Source organism: Danio aesculapii, chromosome 6 (assembly GCF_903798145.1).
Source record: "Danio aesculapii chromosome 6, fDanAes4.1, whole genome shotgun sequence".
NCBI classification, from domain to species: Eukaryota; Metazoa; Chordata; class Actinopteri; order Cypriniformes; family Danionidae; genus Danio; species Danio aesculapii.
The window spans coordinates 20,371,305-20,389,407 of record NC_079440.1 but is presented as its reverse complement, the minus strand read 5'-3'; the positions used below and the strand labels follow the sequence as shown (position 1 = coordinate 20,389,407).

The window sequence follows — 18,103 nt, the reverse complement described above, 5'->3', positions numbered from 1 at the left end:
TGAAATGTGTCAGAGTTTACAGAGTGACCTGTGTGTCAAGATAATTCTGAGTCAAAATTGTGTTAAGTGGCCAAAGGATTTTTTGGAGTGTTACAAACGTTTGCTGAATCAATGTCACAACAAATGCAAATAATGCTTGGCCATCATAACATCAGAGTATGAGTATTGTTTTAAAGCCAGGCAGTGTATTAATCATTAATCACACTTCTAAAATAAAAGTACTGACCAGGGTAGGAATGCACCAGCTGTTCATAAGTTCCATGAATATATAAAATTATACACCATTAGCTCAGTCGCCAAATGTTGGTTTTTGCAGTTAACTCTAGGTGTTTTGTAACTTTGCTTTGAAAGACAGGCGACAGTAAGTTGTTAGCTAACCGGAAATTAATGCAAAGTCACACAATACAACAATTAACTTCAATTTCAGTTTATCTTCTTAATGTTGATTCTAACTTCTTTAGCCTCACATAATTACATTTAGTCTAAAAACAATATTTAACCACAAAATGACATGATAAAAAATTGAAAGCTGCTTTTATTCTTGTCGAAAATAAAACAAAGATTTCTCCACAAGATAAAAAAACATTATCAGACATACTGTGAAAATTTCCTTCCTCTGTTAAACATCATTTGGGAAATATTTAAAAAAAGAAAAAAAATTCAAAGGGGGGCTAATAATTCTGACTTCAACAGTTTGTAAATAACTTAGTGTGAATATGTAAATAATGTAAATAAATTCACAAGAACAATAACTTAATACTTTAAACTTTTTGTTTTCTTTCTAGTCCAAATATCTAAAAATTCTTCAAACCAAGAAGAATTCTCAAGACAAGCAAAACATATGGTCTTTTTTTCAGAAATAATATGCCAAAATTAAGTGAGTTTTTACTTAAAACAAGCAAAATAATCGTATGTAAAAAGGAAAAACAAGATTATTTTGCTTACCCCATATGCAGATTATTTTGCTTATTTTAAGGAAAAACTCACTTAATATTGGCATATTATTTCTGAAAACAAGACCATATGTTTTGTTTGCCTAGAAAATTCTTCTTGATTTAAGAATTGTTAGATATTTTTTACTAGAAAGACAAAAAGAAAAGCATTTTTTTTTCAGTGCATTCACAATGTTTTTTGTCATGAAAAGTAAACAATTGTAAATGTCAATAAATTCTTATAATCTAAATGTTCCAGTTGTCATATAAGACATGAGGATATTGGTGGAATTCAATCAATCAATTACACCTGGTCAGATTTTTTCCTAAATATATAGTGGTTATATAGAGTTCTGTTTGAAAGAAGTTTTGGCTGTACAAATGTCATATTTAATACTGCGTAGATTGTAACTTGGACCCATTTACAACTAGTTTTATGCACAGCTGGTGTAACCAGACCCTAGCAGATAGAAATCAGAGGAATCCATCATTCCCATTTCGAATCTTGGTTACTAATCACAACAGCATGCACGAAAGAAAAATGCATACCACTTTTTCTGACAGTAATATTCTAAACTGCAGGACTAATCATTTATTTCTGTTTTCATTCCAATGAGTGTTAATAAATGGGCTGAATGGGGTCTGAATAATCTTATTTTTTTATCTTCTTTTGTTAAATACCACAGAAACACAAGTAGCAGTACCTCCATGTCATCTATAAATAAATGTAAACTCAGAAAACCTAAAGGAAATGAGGTTTGGCAAACGTCCTACTACTGAATGGCCCTCTGGTTGAGTTTCCTATAGCGGTTTAAAAAAGATGTGTGGAACATACTAAGGGTCATCTAGGACTTTCATTATCATGCGACAGCTATATTAAATATCTGCTCTTCTTTTTACTTCAAATAGAGATTATAATAAGATTATAAAGTGGTTGAGTCTTTTCAAATATTTTTTTGTACTTGTTTTTTTTTTATAATTTTTTGTTGCATCCGAACAAGACAGTGTTAACCTTTCACTCTTCTATACTGCAGTAGTGCTGTATAAGGATGGTTTCACACCTCAAGCGTGAGTGGCACGTGAGCGGTGCGTGAGCCACACTGACACCATGGTTTCGACTTTAAATTAAAGTGATAGCATACTTTTGATACCCAAAATAAATATGTTTTCATGCATACAGTTCTATTAACACACAAATCAATCACAAAATACACATTCCTAGTGCGTTAAACGAGCCGTTGTCAATAGAGAAATGATCATTCAAAATATTTAGGCTACAGAACATATAAACAGGTTTTTAATTATTCAGTTTAAGTGTATATGCTGCATAAAAATATGCCAAAAATATGAGGGAGAAATTGATTCATGGCAGAGCCTCTAAAAGAATGTGTTGGTGAGAAAAATTTAGAAAGAAAAATATTTTAACCCTCGCAGTTCGGGATATAGGCTACTTGTTCACTTTACATCTTGCATTGGTTGAGAGATTCAGAAGTTCACTTTATGGGCTGTTTGCACCTGGTCACCATGTCATTTTTTTCTGATCGGACAGTAGATAAATTTAAATAAACGTGGTGTTCTTGGCTATATGACAGACATAACAGTGCAAATGCAACATTTAAAGGCAGTGGCACAGATGGATATTTGTTGTGTTTTAATTACATTTGTTATATGATTCTATTTTAACCACTCGCTTGTCATTAAACTACATTAGAATGGTAAATGAATATCAAACAATAGCATTAATAACAGATGCATCATGGACTTGTTTATATTTAAGGAAAAAATATCTAAATATACAGTTGCAATCAGAATTATTAAACCCTCTGAATTATTAGCCCCCCTGTTTAATTTTTCCCCAATTAACAGAGATTTTTTCAGCACATTACTAAACATAATAGTTTAAATAATTAATTTCTAATAACTGATTTATTTTATCTTTGCCATGATGACAGTAAATAATATTTGACTAGATATTTTTCAAGACACTTCTATACAGCTTAAAGTGACTTTTAAAAGGCTTAACTAGGTTAATTGGGTCAACTAGGCAGGTTAGGGTAATTAGGCAAGTTATTGTACAATGATGGTTTGTTCTGTAGACTATCGGAAAAAAATATAGCTTAAAGGGGCTTATAATTTTGACCTTAAAATGTTTTTTCAAAAATTAAAAACTACTTTTATTCTAGCCAAAATAAAACAAAAGACTTTCTCCAGAAGAAACAATATTATCAGACATACTGTGACGTACAAAAAAATCCTTGCTCTGTTAAACATCATTAGGGAATTTTTAAAAAAAGAAAAACTAATTCAAAGGGGGTTTAATAATTCTGATTTTAACTGTATTATAATTTTTTCATTTAGAAAGGCAGTATTTGGTTTTTGAAAGTTTAGGTTATACTCAAACTAATGTGAACCCTTATGTGCATGCTTATCTGTAACAAAAATAGATGTTTCTTTATAATAACCGATTTATTTGATTTGAGTGCTGATTTACTGGAACACAAGTGTAGCCTATATGCATAATTTGTATATATATATATATATATATATATATATATATATATATATATATATATATATATATATATATATATATATATATATATATATATATATATATATATATATATATATAGCTTTTCTTGATTTTTCCACGTTTTTAAATTTGTATTTAATATTTTTCTATAAATATGGGTGTACGTTTTTGGACCGTTATTGGGAGTTATTTTGTTAAATAAGCTCCAGATTTGGCTTTAGTACTGACTAATCTAATGTATGAAAAATAATATTGTATAGCTGCCTATTAAAAATATGAATTTAAAAGATATATTTGTGAGGGGTGTACTCATAAATGTTGAGCACTGTATATACACACACACACAGTTGAAGTCAAAGTTATTAGCCCTGTATATTTGTTTTAACACATTTCTAAGCATAATAGTTTTAATAAGTAATTTCTAATGATTTATTTTCTATCTCTGCCATGATGATAGTACATGATATTTTACAAGATATTTTTCAAGATACTAGTATTCAGCTTAAAGTGCAATTTAATGGCTTAACTAGGTTAATTAGGCAAGTTATGGCACTAAGGCAAGTCATTTTATAACTGGTTTGAAGAAGTGATGAGGTGTAAACATACCTATGAATATTGCATCATCTAATATGGGATATTAAAAAGATAAAATTTGGCAAACATTATATTTAAAAATATAGGTACTGTATATTATATTGTATTGTATTGTATTGTATTATACTATATACCTTTAGTGAAATGCAAGTTTGATAAATTCAGTCTCTCAAATAAAACATTTTATACAATAAACAGAATTAAACAATATTTGTTTCAGATAAATAATTAACATATAGTTTTTCATTTGGTTTGTAGGACTGGTCCACAAATGCTGACGCACTGCTCATGTGCCGCTCACGCTTGGATTGTGAATCCGGCTTAACAGTTCAGCCGCTACTACCTAAAAGGCAAATTTGCTCCGTTTTATAGCAATACTGTTTTTTAAAGCACTATTTAGATATAAGAAACATTTAGTAAATGTTCCTAGTACTTTTTCTCTCCTTCAGTCAGTCCATTCTTCAACTGTTCTCTTTTCGGGGACTGTTGTCTTTTACTCCTTCATTCTTGGTGCTCAGTCTCTTCAGAACCTTCATGGGCTTAAACTTCCCTGACTTCTTCTTCTGCTCACCCTGACCATGAAAGTCTGACAAAAGAAATAAAGCAAAGTGTATTAGCATGAATGTGCCAGATAAGACTGTGAGAGAAAAAAGAAATAACTCTGACCTTTTTTCTTCAGCATAGCAGCTACTAGCTTGTCTTCCTCCTCCTCCCTGAAAAAAAGAATTTATGGAATTTCACAAAACCGCATTCAAACGTGATACTAATAAAATTGCTTCATATTCCATATCAGATTAAACAGAGAGGAAAACAAGCTTAGCAGTTACTCAAACTCAAGATCACTGAATCAGAGTGCATGTAAACAGACTGCTTTACAGTACCTCTGTCTGTCAATATCTATATTGTTCACGATTTGGTTTCTCTGCTCAATTATAGTGACAAGATCTGCCATCAACTGCTTTTCCCTGTCTTTGTCTTCCGATGTCCACTCTTTCTCTGTCAGAGAAATGAATGATTGACACACAGAGAGAGATAAAGGAGGGACAAAATAAAAAAGGGTTGTTATTTGAGGAAAGGAGGAGTATTTACTCATAAGATAAGGTTAAATCAAGGAATGTTCACTGTTTTGTGCTGTTTCATACCTGGCTTGTTAAGTAAACATCTAAGTTCATATTCCACATCGGCTTGCCTCTCCTCCAGGTTCTGCTGTTTAGCTCTGAAATCCACACAGTGATCAAACATTATTTATGTTTCACATGTTACTGTTCTGAAAATAGCAGTTGGGACACATGCGTTATTTTTATTTTAGAAACAATTGTAGACTTTGCTATGGCAGCAGTTTTCAAACTGTTCTCAAATCGATTCCAAACACTAATGTTGCTTGTATATCAATATATTAAAATTCACAATTTGCATAAAAATGGAAAACATTAACAGAATAAAATGGATGAGCATCGACATTAAGGCACAGTGGAACATAATGGACAAACATTTAAAGGAAAAATGAAGCACTCAGTCAAGGTTACATTATTTAGTACATTGAATTCCACTTTAATGAATATATATTAAACAAACTTGATTAATGTAACCATTTAGCAGAAAACAGTATGTTTTACTATAGATTTTAGACCTAGGGTGCGGCCATCTTGGAATTTTGCCATGTCTGACATCACCGGGTTGGTTACGTTCTCTCAGCTGAACAGATACTGTGGAAGTAAAGGACTGAACACAAATACTGCAAAACCTAATTTAACCCAATACGTAAAGATGTGGACCTGGAGCTGGTGCAAACACAAGCATCAGATGTGTGTCTAATATAAAAATATATTTATTCTATTTTTCCCTTTTAATTACCGATCACTTGATGTGCTTTGGTCCACTCTCTGTATTACGCTGCCTGACTGCCTGTACGGGTTTCAACCATGGTAGTAATGGACTGAACACAAAGACTGGACAACCTAATTTAACCCAATGCATGAAGTTGTGGACGTGCATCACAGAGCTGGTGCAAATACAACAAATACAAGCATTTACATTGTGTATTTTTCTTTTGTTAATAATACCTTTCGTTTGATGCGCTTTGGTCCACTCTCTCATGCTGCTCCAGCGCTGCCTGATTTACATTCAGACTAATGCAATGATTAAAATCATACATGACTTCACGCTTTACTAAGTCACATCTTTGTGGATTATGTCAAGACGTATTCCCTTTTCCAGTCGATCCATTCAATCTCTCAACATGTATGAAGGACATAAACCTGTCACATGAAAAAACGAATCTTGGTTTGGTTTGAACACGAAATAAGGGGAGGGGCTGTTGTAGTGCAAAGTGAAAGTACCCGCCCCCATTACGTCAGTACTGGACCTTGTTGAAACCCAGACAGGCAGCATAATACAGGGAGTACACCAAAGTGCATCAAATGATCGGGAATTAAAAGGGAAAAATAGAATATATACATTTTTATATTAGACACACATCTAATGCTTGTATTTGCACCAGCTCCATGTCCACAACTTCACGCATTGTGTTAAATTAGGCTTTAGAGTCTCCGTGTTCAGTCCTTTACTTCCACTGTGACGTCAGACCCAGCGATATTCCAAGATGGTGGCACCCTAGATCAAAAATCTTAAGTAAAACATGCTGTTTTCCGCTAAATGGTTACATTAATCAAGTTTTTTATATATATTTCCATTAAAGTGGAATCCAATGTACAAAATAATGTAAACTTGACTGAGTGCTTCATTTACCATTTCAGCAAGAGACTGTTCTGTCATGTGCATTCAGAGTTGAAAAGTGTTTGATTTGATTTTATCCTGCTATTTTAATTTTTCTAGAGCAGTCACAGATGCTGAGTTCAGCGTGAGCCATACACAAAAAAGCAAAAGAGCTAAAACTAAATGCTCACTGCTGGTTTGAGATGCTACACCACATGATCTATTAATAAGAATGTAGAAATGAAAACACACACTCACCGCAAACAGTTTATGTGAAAAAGCCTAAGCTAACAATTTCTTCAGTTAATTTTTTAGGAACAAAGTTAAGTGGACTAAAAAGAAACATCAAATATACGAGTGAATAAATACTTTTTACTTCCTCACAAAAAGTTGTCACTTGTTTCAAAAAAGACAATTTTAATAGTCTCTATTGTGCTAGCATATGATATGTACTGTTTACCCTGTAAAATGAATGTTCAAGCATTATATAATTTCATTTTTACTTATTTGTTAATTGTTTATTAATAAATGTAAGAAAAATTCCGTTGGCGCCAATAGCCTAGTGGTTAATTGCGCCAACATATAGCACCATGGTGCTCACGGCAACCCGAGTTCGATTCCCGACTTGAGGTCCTTTGCCGACCCTTTCCCTCTCTCTGCTCCGAACTATTTCCTGTCAATTCTCTGCACTATTCTATCCATTAAAGGTTAAAACCCCTAAAAATATTATTAAAGAAATAATAATAATGTTCAAGCATTATATAATATCATTTTTACTTAGTTGTTAATTGTTTAGTAATAAATGTAAGAAAAATTCAGATTAATTGCATACCATACAGAGGGAGAGACTTTAGATCTTATTGATGTTTCAGCTTTCTAAATGTATACTGTAGTTCACTTACGTGTAAACAAGCTCAGCCTCTCTTCGTACTAATAAGTGCTTCTCATGAATCAGGGTGAACCAGTCAACAAGTAGATGTTCCTCCTCCTCATCTGAAATGGCAAAACAGAGAGATTGGTAGAACTAGAAATGGGACAGTATGCAAATTCTGGATCTAGATCAACAGCAAGCGACATCTAAATTCATAATGGTGTATTTTTATGAAGTCCCAGTTCTTAAAGTCCCCATGAAATCAAAACTAACCATATGACTTTTAGCTCACATTGCTAGTTTTGTGGTGAACTATCCATCTGTGCATGTCATTAAGAAAAAAAACTTAGTTTGACCTTCTTATCTTTAATTGAAATCTGAAAATGCATCTGTTTTTTTTTTTTTTTATTAAGTTGTCAGATTATGTTTATCTTAGGAATTGGGTATGGCTAACATATTTAGCCGCGCTGCTCCAACTGTCAGTTTTAACAACAAACAGAAATGTTGATGAGGAGGTGTCTGTAAGGTTGTAATAACTCTCCCCAAACCCTTTTCTTGATCTTCCTGAATGAATTGCCTACTTTACTACATCCATTCAACTCACAGTAGAAAAAGTCAAGCCATGCTCACTGTTTTCTCGTTTAATATTCAATTTCTCTAGGAACTGCACCACAATACTGAAAAAAAGGTCACAGCTTCCGGTTCATGCTGACTTAAGGTCTGGGGTTTATGTCCGGGACACACCAATGCTACATGCAGAACTCACTCCGATGTTAACCTGACGAGAGGCGACGTGTAGAACACACCAAACAGACCAGCCTGAGAGATGCAAATTCTGCATGTAGCATTGGCGTCGAGAAAGCTCTGATTGATTATTCAGCAACAAATCACAGCACAAGAACAAAAGCTGAAGTGATAGAACGCAAGCAAGTCAACATGGAACACAAAGCAGCTGTAATTTTATCGCAATTCTCAAATATTTGCAAACGATATGGATTAGAGCAATTCCATTCAAATGTCAACCTTGCTGTGAAAAAAATGATGTTTTCACCAAAATACTGAAACCGTTTCTATGTTTTTTTGTGTAAGCCAGTATTTTACAGTACTTTAGAAATACTCATGAATGTCTCTGCCAACATTTGATTTACCAAAGTCACACGAATGGCAGTTTTACATCTGTCACATCCATAACCCAGAGGTGTCATCCATAACGAAGCTTTTTTTCTCATAAATGCAAAAGTATTAAATCAAATCAATCATGTTTGTTCTATAGTGATCCAACTCTTATCCTTTTGATTAGCATTATTTTTTTGGGGGTCGTGCAGTTTAATTCACAGACTTTCTACAAAGTATGTATACTGCAAACTAGCATACTTTTTTGGTCACAACACATGTTTATTTTTCTCATTTAAAGTACAAAACATGTTTACAGATTTTTTTTTTTTAATCCCTTAACTCTGTGGTTAGTTGTTCTGGAAAATATAAACAGATGTTTCAATATAATGTTAACATATACTTTATATGTCAATGTTTGTTTTGAGCTTTTACTACAAATGTCACATCCATAATGCTGAAATTGCTCATTAGTAGATTGGCCGATGACAACAGGCAAGGAGACAACACAGTTGGCTTTCATTGGCACTAGTTCTTTGGCATCAATTTGGTGCGTCCCAGCCTTTAACATCCTGCATGTTAATACAAATTATAAATGACCCAAAGTCTAAGCGCTTTCATAGAGCCATTTTTGAAAATTCCCAATGATGATAGCATGTGTAGAGTGTGGTTCTCTTACCATTTGAACATTCTCGTAAACTCTTCTCCAAATCCACCCCTCTGTGTTCCAATTCATCCAACCGTTTCTCTAGATCACTCATCTCAACATGGATGTCTTCCACTGGGATAAACTGGTCTGACTGAACCTACCAAATACAGGACAAAAAATGTGAACATAATGCTGTCACTAATACATACAGTCAGGTCCATAAATATTGGGACATCGACACAATTCTAACATTTTGGCTCTATACACCAACACAATGGATTTGAAATAAATTGAAAACTATCAGCTTTAATTTGAGGGGATTTTCATCCAAATCAGGTGAACGGTGTAGAAATTACAACAGTTTGCATATGTGCCTCCCAGTAGTTAAGGGACTAAAAGTAATGGGACAGAATAATAATCATAGATCAAACTTTCACTTTTTAATACTTGGTTGCAGATCATTTGCAGTCAATTACAGCCTGAAGTCTGGAATGCATAGACATCACCAGATGCTGGGTTTCGTTCCTGGTGATGCTCTGCCAGGCCTCTACACAACTGTCTTCAGTTCCTGCTTGTTCTTGTAGCATTTTCCCTTCAGTTTTGTCTTTGGCAAGTGAAATGCATGCTCAATCGGATTCAGGTTAAGGTATTGACTTGGCACTTGCAACATTCCACTTCTTACCCTTCTTACTCTTTCGTTGCTTTTGCAGTATGCTTTGGGTCATTGTCCATCTGCTCTGTGAAGCACCGTCCAATGATTTCTGAAGCATTTGGCTAAATAGGAGTGGATAATATTGCCCGAAACACTTCAGAATTCATCCTGCTGTTTTTGTCAGCGGTCACATTATCAATAAATACAAGAGAACCAGTTCCATGCCCACCATATGTCACTACAACCACAATGCTTCACTGTTTTGGATCAAAAGCAGTTCCTTTCCTTCTACCCATCACTCTGGTACAAGTTGATCTTGATCTCATCTGTCCATAGGATGTTGTTCCATCACTGTGAAGGCTTTTTTTAAAGCTCTAATTTGGCTGTCCTGTCTTGAGGCTCACTCTGGTGAAGTCTTCTCTTGATTGTTGACTGTAACACACATACACCTACCTCCTAGAGAGTGTTCTTGATCTGGCCAACTGTTGTGAAGGGTGTTTTCTTCAACAAGGAAAGAATTTCATGTTTTCATGGTCTTCTGGGTCTTTTGGTGTTGCTGAGCTCACTGGTAGGTTCTTTCTTTTTAAGAATGTTCCAAACAGTTGTTTTGGCCACTCCTCGTTTTTTTGCCATCTCTCTGATGGGTTTGTTTAGTTTTTTCAGCCTAATGATCTCATCTTGAGAGTTGACAGCAACAGATTCCAAATGCAAATAGCACACTTGAAATGAACTCTGGACCTTTTATCTGCACATACACACACTTGGCCATGGAACAGCTAAGAAATGAATTGTCCCATTACACTTGGTCCCTTAACAAGTGGGAGGCACATATGCAAACTGTTGTATTTCCTACACTGTTCACCTGATTTAGGTGTAAATACCCTCAAATTAAAACTGACAGTCTGTAGTTAAAGCACATCTAGAAAAGGTTAAAAAAAAACAAGAAACAATAGCTGTGTCCTGTGGAATTACAAAATGTATAAAATCTAGGTTCCAATGACATAGAATATAACTGAAAAAGTTATGCACAGTGTGCATAGGTGTGCAAGACATTAACGGGTTAAAGTAAAAAAAATCCTGAGCCTGGGACTGGAGAGAATCTTCACAGAAGGACTTACTTCAAATATTGACAATAATAACAAAAATAAAGTAACAAGAGCTTAAAGTGCTTTAAAAACTTGCAAACTGAGACTGAGATAGACTTCATCTTTAATGATTATGCTTTACACCATTTATTTAAAAGTACTTTGTCAAAAAAAAAGTGTTTTCTTCTAAACAATAACAAGTACTTAAATTGCTCAAAGTGCTAAAGAACAGAACTGCTAAACTGAAGATTAGAAGTAAAATCAAGGCCATTATCACTTATTTTTTCTTTTATTCTGGGTTGTAAGCAAAGTCCTGCAAACTCTTTATTTTCAAGACATTTGGACCAGAAGATGGAGCTGGTACAGTGGAGGAGGCTGAGGGTCTGCTGTTTGTCCAATCATGTTTTTTTCTTCCGTCAAATAAAAACATCAGGCTACCTCAAATCGATCGCTCCACAGGAAATATGGATTTAAGTAAGGCTCCGCTGTTATTATTATTTCACAAAACCTCTGTGAACATTTTTAATAAAAGTTAAAGATTAAAGATTATGTCTTATTTCCTCCGTCTCACTCGTGGTTCATGTGCGCGCACTCCGAGTGATAAAAGAAAATGAGAATTAACCTCAAGGCTTATATGTTGACTTTTTGTATAACAATTTTGTTGTTTACATATGATATTGCATTAATTTGCATACATGTTTTATAAGCTATAAAATGAAAGCCTCAGTTTGGTGTGGAGATTTCATTATACATAAATCAAGAAAATCAAGATTTGTTTGATTCATAGATAATGTAGGCTACTTTAAAAACTGATGTTATATAAGAACTATGATTAACTGTAATTTTCCAAATAAAAATACAAAAAAGGTTGGTTTGTTGGTTGTACACTAAATCATTAATAGCCTGTTTGTTAAGTTTATGACGCGGCTCTTTCAGCACAGAGGCGGTCAGCATCAGCGCTGGTTTGTCAAATTATCTGTGTCAAACTGTGACCAGAAATATCCTTCTTTCAGTTTGCTTCTTTGGCAAAATACTTCTGTAGACACGTGTGTTTGCACGTGTTACCATTCCGCGAGTTAACAAACATTTGTTGCACATTTAGGGACGGATCACAAAGAGCACGCCTTTCCATTCCAAAAACACGAGGCGCACCGCACTGCCCTTCATGTTGACAAGAAAAAAAAGAAACGCTGTGCTCTTTTGTATGTCACTATAAACAACTAAATCAGCTGACCCGTATTGTGCTCGAGTTGTGTTGCTGTCGATGTTATAATTGTAATTTTTAATAATATTCTGATATTCAAGATCTGTAAAGTAATACAGCTCTGGATAACTTGAAACAGGGAACAAGTCTCTCCTCCATCATTAAAAGTTCGCCGTAGTCGCCTTGACAACACAATCCCTGCTGTCACCTCAACAGAAACCCTGCAGTGCTTTCATTTGATTGAAGAATGAAAAAGACGCGACTGACGTAACATGCTTTTTCTGCTCGAGAACACAACGTGCAACGGCAAAACGTGAGGCATCCAGGCAAAGAGCATAGAATCACCAAAAGGCGACACTCTAGTGCGATTTGGGAAACAGCCACTAGAGGGCGCGGCAGCCATTTTGGAATGAAAGTTCCAATAGAATAACAGCATATTAAAAGTCTGTAAAATAAACTATTAAAAGTGCTGATGATTGTGATAGTAAGTGTTGTATTGTCGTCTTTTAGGTTGTATCCCAGCTTTAATGCGCTTTTTAAGTAGATAAAAAAAACAAAGCAGCTGCTTGCCATCGCAACAGCAATAAGATCCAATGGAAGACCGATCGCTTTCACTCCAAAATGGCTGAATCCGGGGCTGTTGCTGTTGCAATGGAATGTTCTATTGAGTGTAGCCTCTTGGTCATTCTAAGCTCTTAGATCAAGGGCGCATAAGCAGTGTGTAAAACACTCGCGGCCGTTAGAAAACCATTCAACGGATGCCCATCTCAACGCACAAAGCACGTTTACTGTGATCGGCCCGTTATGCAGCCAAACTTTGAAAAAAAAATGTATAAAATAATATTTTTTTAATCAGTTAACTGATACCATTAATCGGTTACAAGCGCACCCTTTCGGTTAACGGTTAATCAATTATTTTGAGCATCCCTAATTAAACAGCATGCGCAGGCTCTAAAATATTGTTTTATCCCCTCACGGCCCCACACCGGAGATCCGGCACGGTGCCGGAATGCTTTAAGCCCTGCATTAACCTTTTGTCTTTACCATCAGGCAGGTTCCCAAAGTAATGTAAATGCTAAGTTCAAGGCATGGCTTTAAGGCTGATTGGATTAGCACCTATGCATTTAAATTGGTACTGTTTTGCTGATAAAATTAGGACCGGGAAGGTGCCATTGCCAGGCTGACTCCTTTACTTCATTTACACGCTTTGTTAAAGACGAGTTTCCACCTATAGGCACTTCCCCCCAAAAAGATTTATAAAATACAGGGTAACATTGCTCTAGTCAGACTTCTTGATGACTGCAGCAAATGGGCGAGTTCTCAATAAAGAATCCTGTTTAAAGAAATACCAGAAATTCTCTCACTCTTTGCTTCTGAGTTTACAACAGTCCAATACCGCATACTTACACACTGTATGCCATTATGAAGTATACTGTAAATAGTGCGAGTAGTGAATTCACAACAAATATTCTGAAAACAATTAGTGCACATTAAATACTCGGATGATGTACTTATTCAACCGATTAAAAACAAGTGTGGAAGGTTAAACACTTCAGCCATTTAATGGTCACATAGCAGAAGGATGCTAATGTTGAAAATTAATGTACTTTATTTATTTTGGATTACGCAAGCAAAATTCTCTTAGAGACGTTTGTGCCACCTCCTGATGTGAATGTAATTGTACTCATGAAATACTATTTGGTAGTATCGTTCACTTTGGCAACCATTACACTGCAAAAAATTATTTTTTTGTCTTGTTTCTAATCCCAATATCTAAAAATTCTTCAGTCAAGAAGCATTTTCTTGACAAGCAAAGCATATCATCTTGTTTTAGGAAATAATATGTTTCCTTAAAACAAGCTAAATAATCTGCCAATGGGGTAAGCAAAATAATGTCGAAAGAAAAAAACAAGATAATTTTGCTTGTTTAAGGAAAAACTTACTTAATTCTGGCATTTTATTTCTTAAGAAAACAAGACTTCTTGATTATAAGAATTTTTAGATATTTGGAATAGAAACAAGACCAAAAAAATAAAAATAAAATAAAAAAATCAAAGTAAAGGCTTTTTTGCAGTGTAAATCGTTTGAATTTCAGATTAAGAAAATGTTAAAGAAAAAAAATTTGTGCTCCATTTTGGATGACACTAAACTCAATAGCCACTTCAGTATATAAGAGCATATTGTGTCATTTGGGACGCAACTATAATCACCACTTTTATATTATATTAGCACTATAGCAATAGATATGGCACAGTTAAATAAAACAAAACAAAACCCATGATTCTAAACAACAAAAAGATAACTCACTTTGCGTTTAATTAGAGGAAATCCATGTCCAGGAGCAGGAGGTCTTGCAGGACGGGGTCCTTTTGGTGGTCTGGACACGAAAGAGCTGGCAAATGTGGTTGTCTTCCGATTGAATGGATTCTCTTTACAAGTGCGCTACAGGTGACAGTGATGATAATTAAAAAATTAAGATTCAGTAGAATTTCCAAGATCCAAAATGTAAAAAAACTTTCATTGAAATCTCCCCCACACACTGTGATCTGTTATCAACACTGCCCTGCTGCTTTATTCATTAAATACTTTTGCTAATAACAGTTCTTATATTATTAAGGTGATTCTGAAAAGTGTCAATGTGCCAACATTTTGAGAGTCACGACAAATACAATTTACACTTCCTTTATTTGCCAATGTCCAATAACTGCATAAAAAGTGCCAAATATTCATTAGACAAGTACTACAGTACAGCTTCAAAATTAACTGTAGGATTACAATAGACTGATATAGTATAGATTGATGTAGTATTGTTAGTATAGTAGTTTCTGTATTACATCTAATTATCACAGAAATACTGCGATAAAAGTCTATAGTAGTGTTTATAGAATCTTTAGTAAATTGCATGTTTTACTATTTAGCGTCTACTCAGAATTGTGTAATAATTGTTCATGCCTAATTAGTGAGTCACATTACATTTCATACAGCTGTCTGGTGACCAACATTAGGAATAAGAACAACTCAGAGACAAAACCTATAGAATGAATTTATAAAGTTCATGATACTGGAACAAACTTGTCCCATATAAGTTGTCTAAAATTTGTATATGATAGTTAAGTGACAGGAGCAAGGAGTTGAATATCACCCTGATGGTTGTGTTTGTTCTGAATAGTACAAATGTTTTTTTACAATTTCAGTTCAGTAAATAAAAAGTTTGACAAAATACTGCCTGTTTTTTTTCACCTTCTATGCCAATGAAAAAATATTACCTGCAAAACTGCTGTGCATTAATCAATACACATTAATGTTTTTTTCTGAATGAATCAATAAATCATTCATTTGAACAAATCACATGAACAAATAATCAGTGACTTGGTAGACAATTTAGTTTTATAATTAACGGAGTTATTTTATTAAAGAGCCCCTATTATGGGTTTTTGAAAATGAGCTTCCATGCAGTGTGTAACAGCACTAAGTGAATGAAAACTTCCAGCTGAGGTTTAAATCTGAAAGTGCACCGTGTTGAAAACAATTGATTCTTTATAGAAATAGCTGACTCAGAGTCGAATAAGTTAATCTTGTTGGGTTCGGATCTTTTGCATGAGCGTGTCAAGATAAAAACATGAACGCGCTTTCCCTTCAGACACTAGCAGAGCGTGGGGGAATCACAGGACTGATCATGACATGAAGATGACGATCATTGACAGATGGAGATTTTGCTACGGGGAATAAAGGGTTAAAGATCATTTTCACAACAACACCACTGTATAGCCAACCTAGTGCTGTGTTTGCTCCTGTCATTTTTCTGATTTTAGCTACAATAACCTACGCTGCAATGCAGGATTCGCCGGTCGTTTACTATTGAAGGAGCAGCAGAGACTATTATGTAAGGGACTTTGTCAGACTTTGACAGGGTCTTTGTCAGTAACTGTTACAGTTCACATGGACCAGTTTCTTCTTCCTCCAAATCATAACATGTAAGTGTAATTAAAATTGTTGCCTTGTTTTGTGTAGTTTGCAAAATATGCATTTAATTGTGTGTTGTAACTTGTAATCGTTCTGCGTGGCTTTCTATTATAGATCAGTGCTTGTACTGTATCTCTCAGGTTTATTTTTATGGGGCTGTTCACATATTGCGTTCAAAACCACGTTCAAACGCTATGCGTGCTTCTTCCTTTACTGATGTAAATGCATTTCTGAGCTCACGATCCTCTGCCGTTTGCCTTTGCAATGGCCACCAGCAGCTGTTCCTACACGCATGCAGCATGGTCAATTTTCAAAATACTTCAACTTTTGACACTGTGTGGATTAATAATGAATGTGTGTCGTTATTAATTGGGGTTAGGTTTAAGAGTAGAGTAATATGCTGGTGTTTAACTGCATTGCTTTGTTGCATTCTTGCATTGGGCTCTCACATACTCTGCTACTTTATAGCAGTGTTGGGCGTTTCTCTCTGTCTCGTGCTAAATGCAGTCGGCCAATCACGACAGACTAGGTCATCTGACTAATCAGCGCAGATTAGCTTCGCACTAAGGAGGGGTTTGGGAACAAATGAATTGCTGAACGATTCATATGGGAGTCACTGGGATAATTAGGTAAAAATAAATGCATATTATAAGACAATGAAAGTGTTTTTTGACCTTGCATGCATATAAGCCTGTTGTTGGAGACCCCAAAACCAAAATATGATACTTTTATAATGCAAAATAGGGGATCTTTAAACACAATAATTTTACATTTTCATATTAACTTCTATCAGAGATATAGTTCTCCAGAAAATACAAATCATGCCATAATTCACTAATCTTTGTGTCATTTTAAACCTGTAGGAATTTTTTTTGTTGAAGTTAAGTTTTGGAGCCGCAATAATTTGTCTCTAAATTGATCTAAATATCAATTTCATTTCAATTTCTGATTAAATTGCTGCCCACTCGATGCTTATAGCATTTACCAAATTTTCTTTACAGTGTCATTTTGTGATTAATTTGTGAACATATTAATTAAATCATCACTACATTATGTAACTAGATCAAACATTTGGATCAACTGACAGCCCAAAAAAAACACCTCATTTATATAGGGAACAAAATCTTCATGGTTTTTAAAACCTTTAAAAGGGCACCTAGGTTACCCCTTTTTCAGATTTAATATGAGTCTTTTGTGTCTCCAGAATGTGTCTGTAAAGTTTCAGCTCAAAACACCCATCAGATTTTTTTATTATACTTTTTATAAATTTCTCTTTTATACCTTTTTGCACCAGGTGGTGGTTTTGTTGTACTGCGTTTTTAAGGCTAATCCTCCCCGCCTACCGTTTCTACGTGCCTGTCTGCGTGCCTTAATCTCCTCCCTCGGCTGATTCAGACAACAGACAGATGTAAAGGAAACAGATCTCACGTAGCGTTTGTGAAAAATACTACAGTAAGAACTTAACCAATGAGTATTTTATGCATTTGTTGAGTTGCAACGATGAGTCGAACACAATGTCGTTACAAAGTTCACATGCGCGCACACACACAGATACACACACAAATACACACACACACACGCGCACACAAACACGCGTGCACACACGCGCACACACACGCGCACACACAGCGCGTGTTTAGCTTTGCAGTCTTTTTGCACGCAAATGTGACAGGATACCGGTTAATATCCACTGCTATATGGATATCCGTTATGTTAATGTACAAAATAACCCTGATTTAACATCCACAAACCGGGATTGAAGCGTCTTCTTTTAAAATTGTTCTGACACGGG

General features: G+C 34.9%; 1 protein-coding gene across 2 annotated transcripts in view; it reads right to left on the bottom strand.

The window, feature by feature from the left end:
- Positions 1 to 3,571: 3,571 nt before the first annotated feature.
- The window catches only part of micall1a (MICAL-like 1a), a 33,225-nt gene continuing 18,693 nt past the window's right edge, over positions 3,572 to 18,103 (bottom strand). For both annotated transcript variants that reach the window (XM_056459752.1, XM_056459753.1), the window contains exons 10-16: positions 14,656 to 14,790; positions 9,438 to 9,564; positions 7,677 to 7,767; positions 5,202 to 5,275; positions 4,941 to 5,055; positions 4,726 to 4,772; positions 3,572 to 4,645 (exon numbers count right to left, since the gene is read on the bottom strand). In XM_056459752.1, coding sequence (XP_056315727.1) covers positions 4,521 to 4,645; positions 4,726 to 4,772; positions 4,941 to 5,055; positions 5,202 to 5,275; positions 7,677 to 7,767; positions 9,438 to 9,564; positions 14,656 to 14,790 — 714 coding nt within the window. In that variant the 3' untranslated portion in view covers positions 3,572 to 4,520. The remainder of the gene's footprint in view (positions 4,646 to 4,725; positions 4,773 to 4,940; positions 5,056 to 5,201; positions 5,276 to 7,676; positions 7,768 to 9,437; positions 9,565 to 14,655; positions 14,791 to 18,103) is intronic.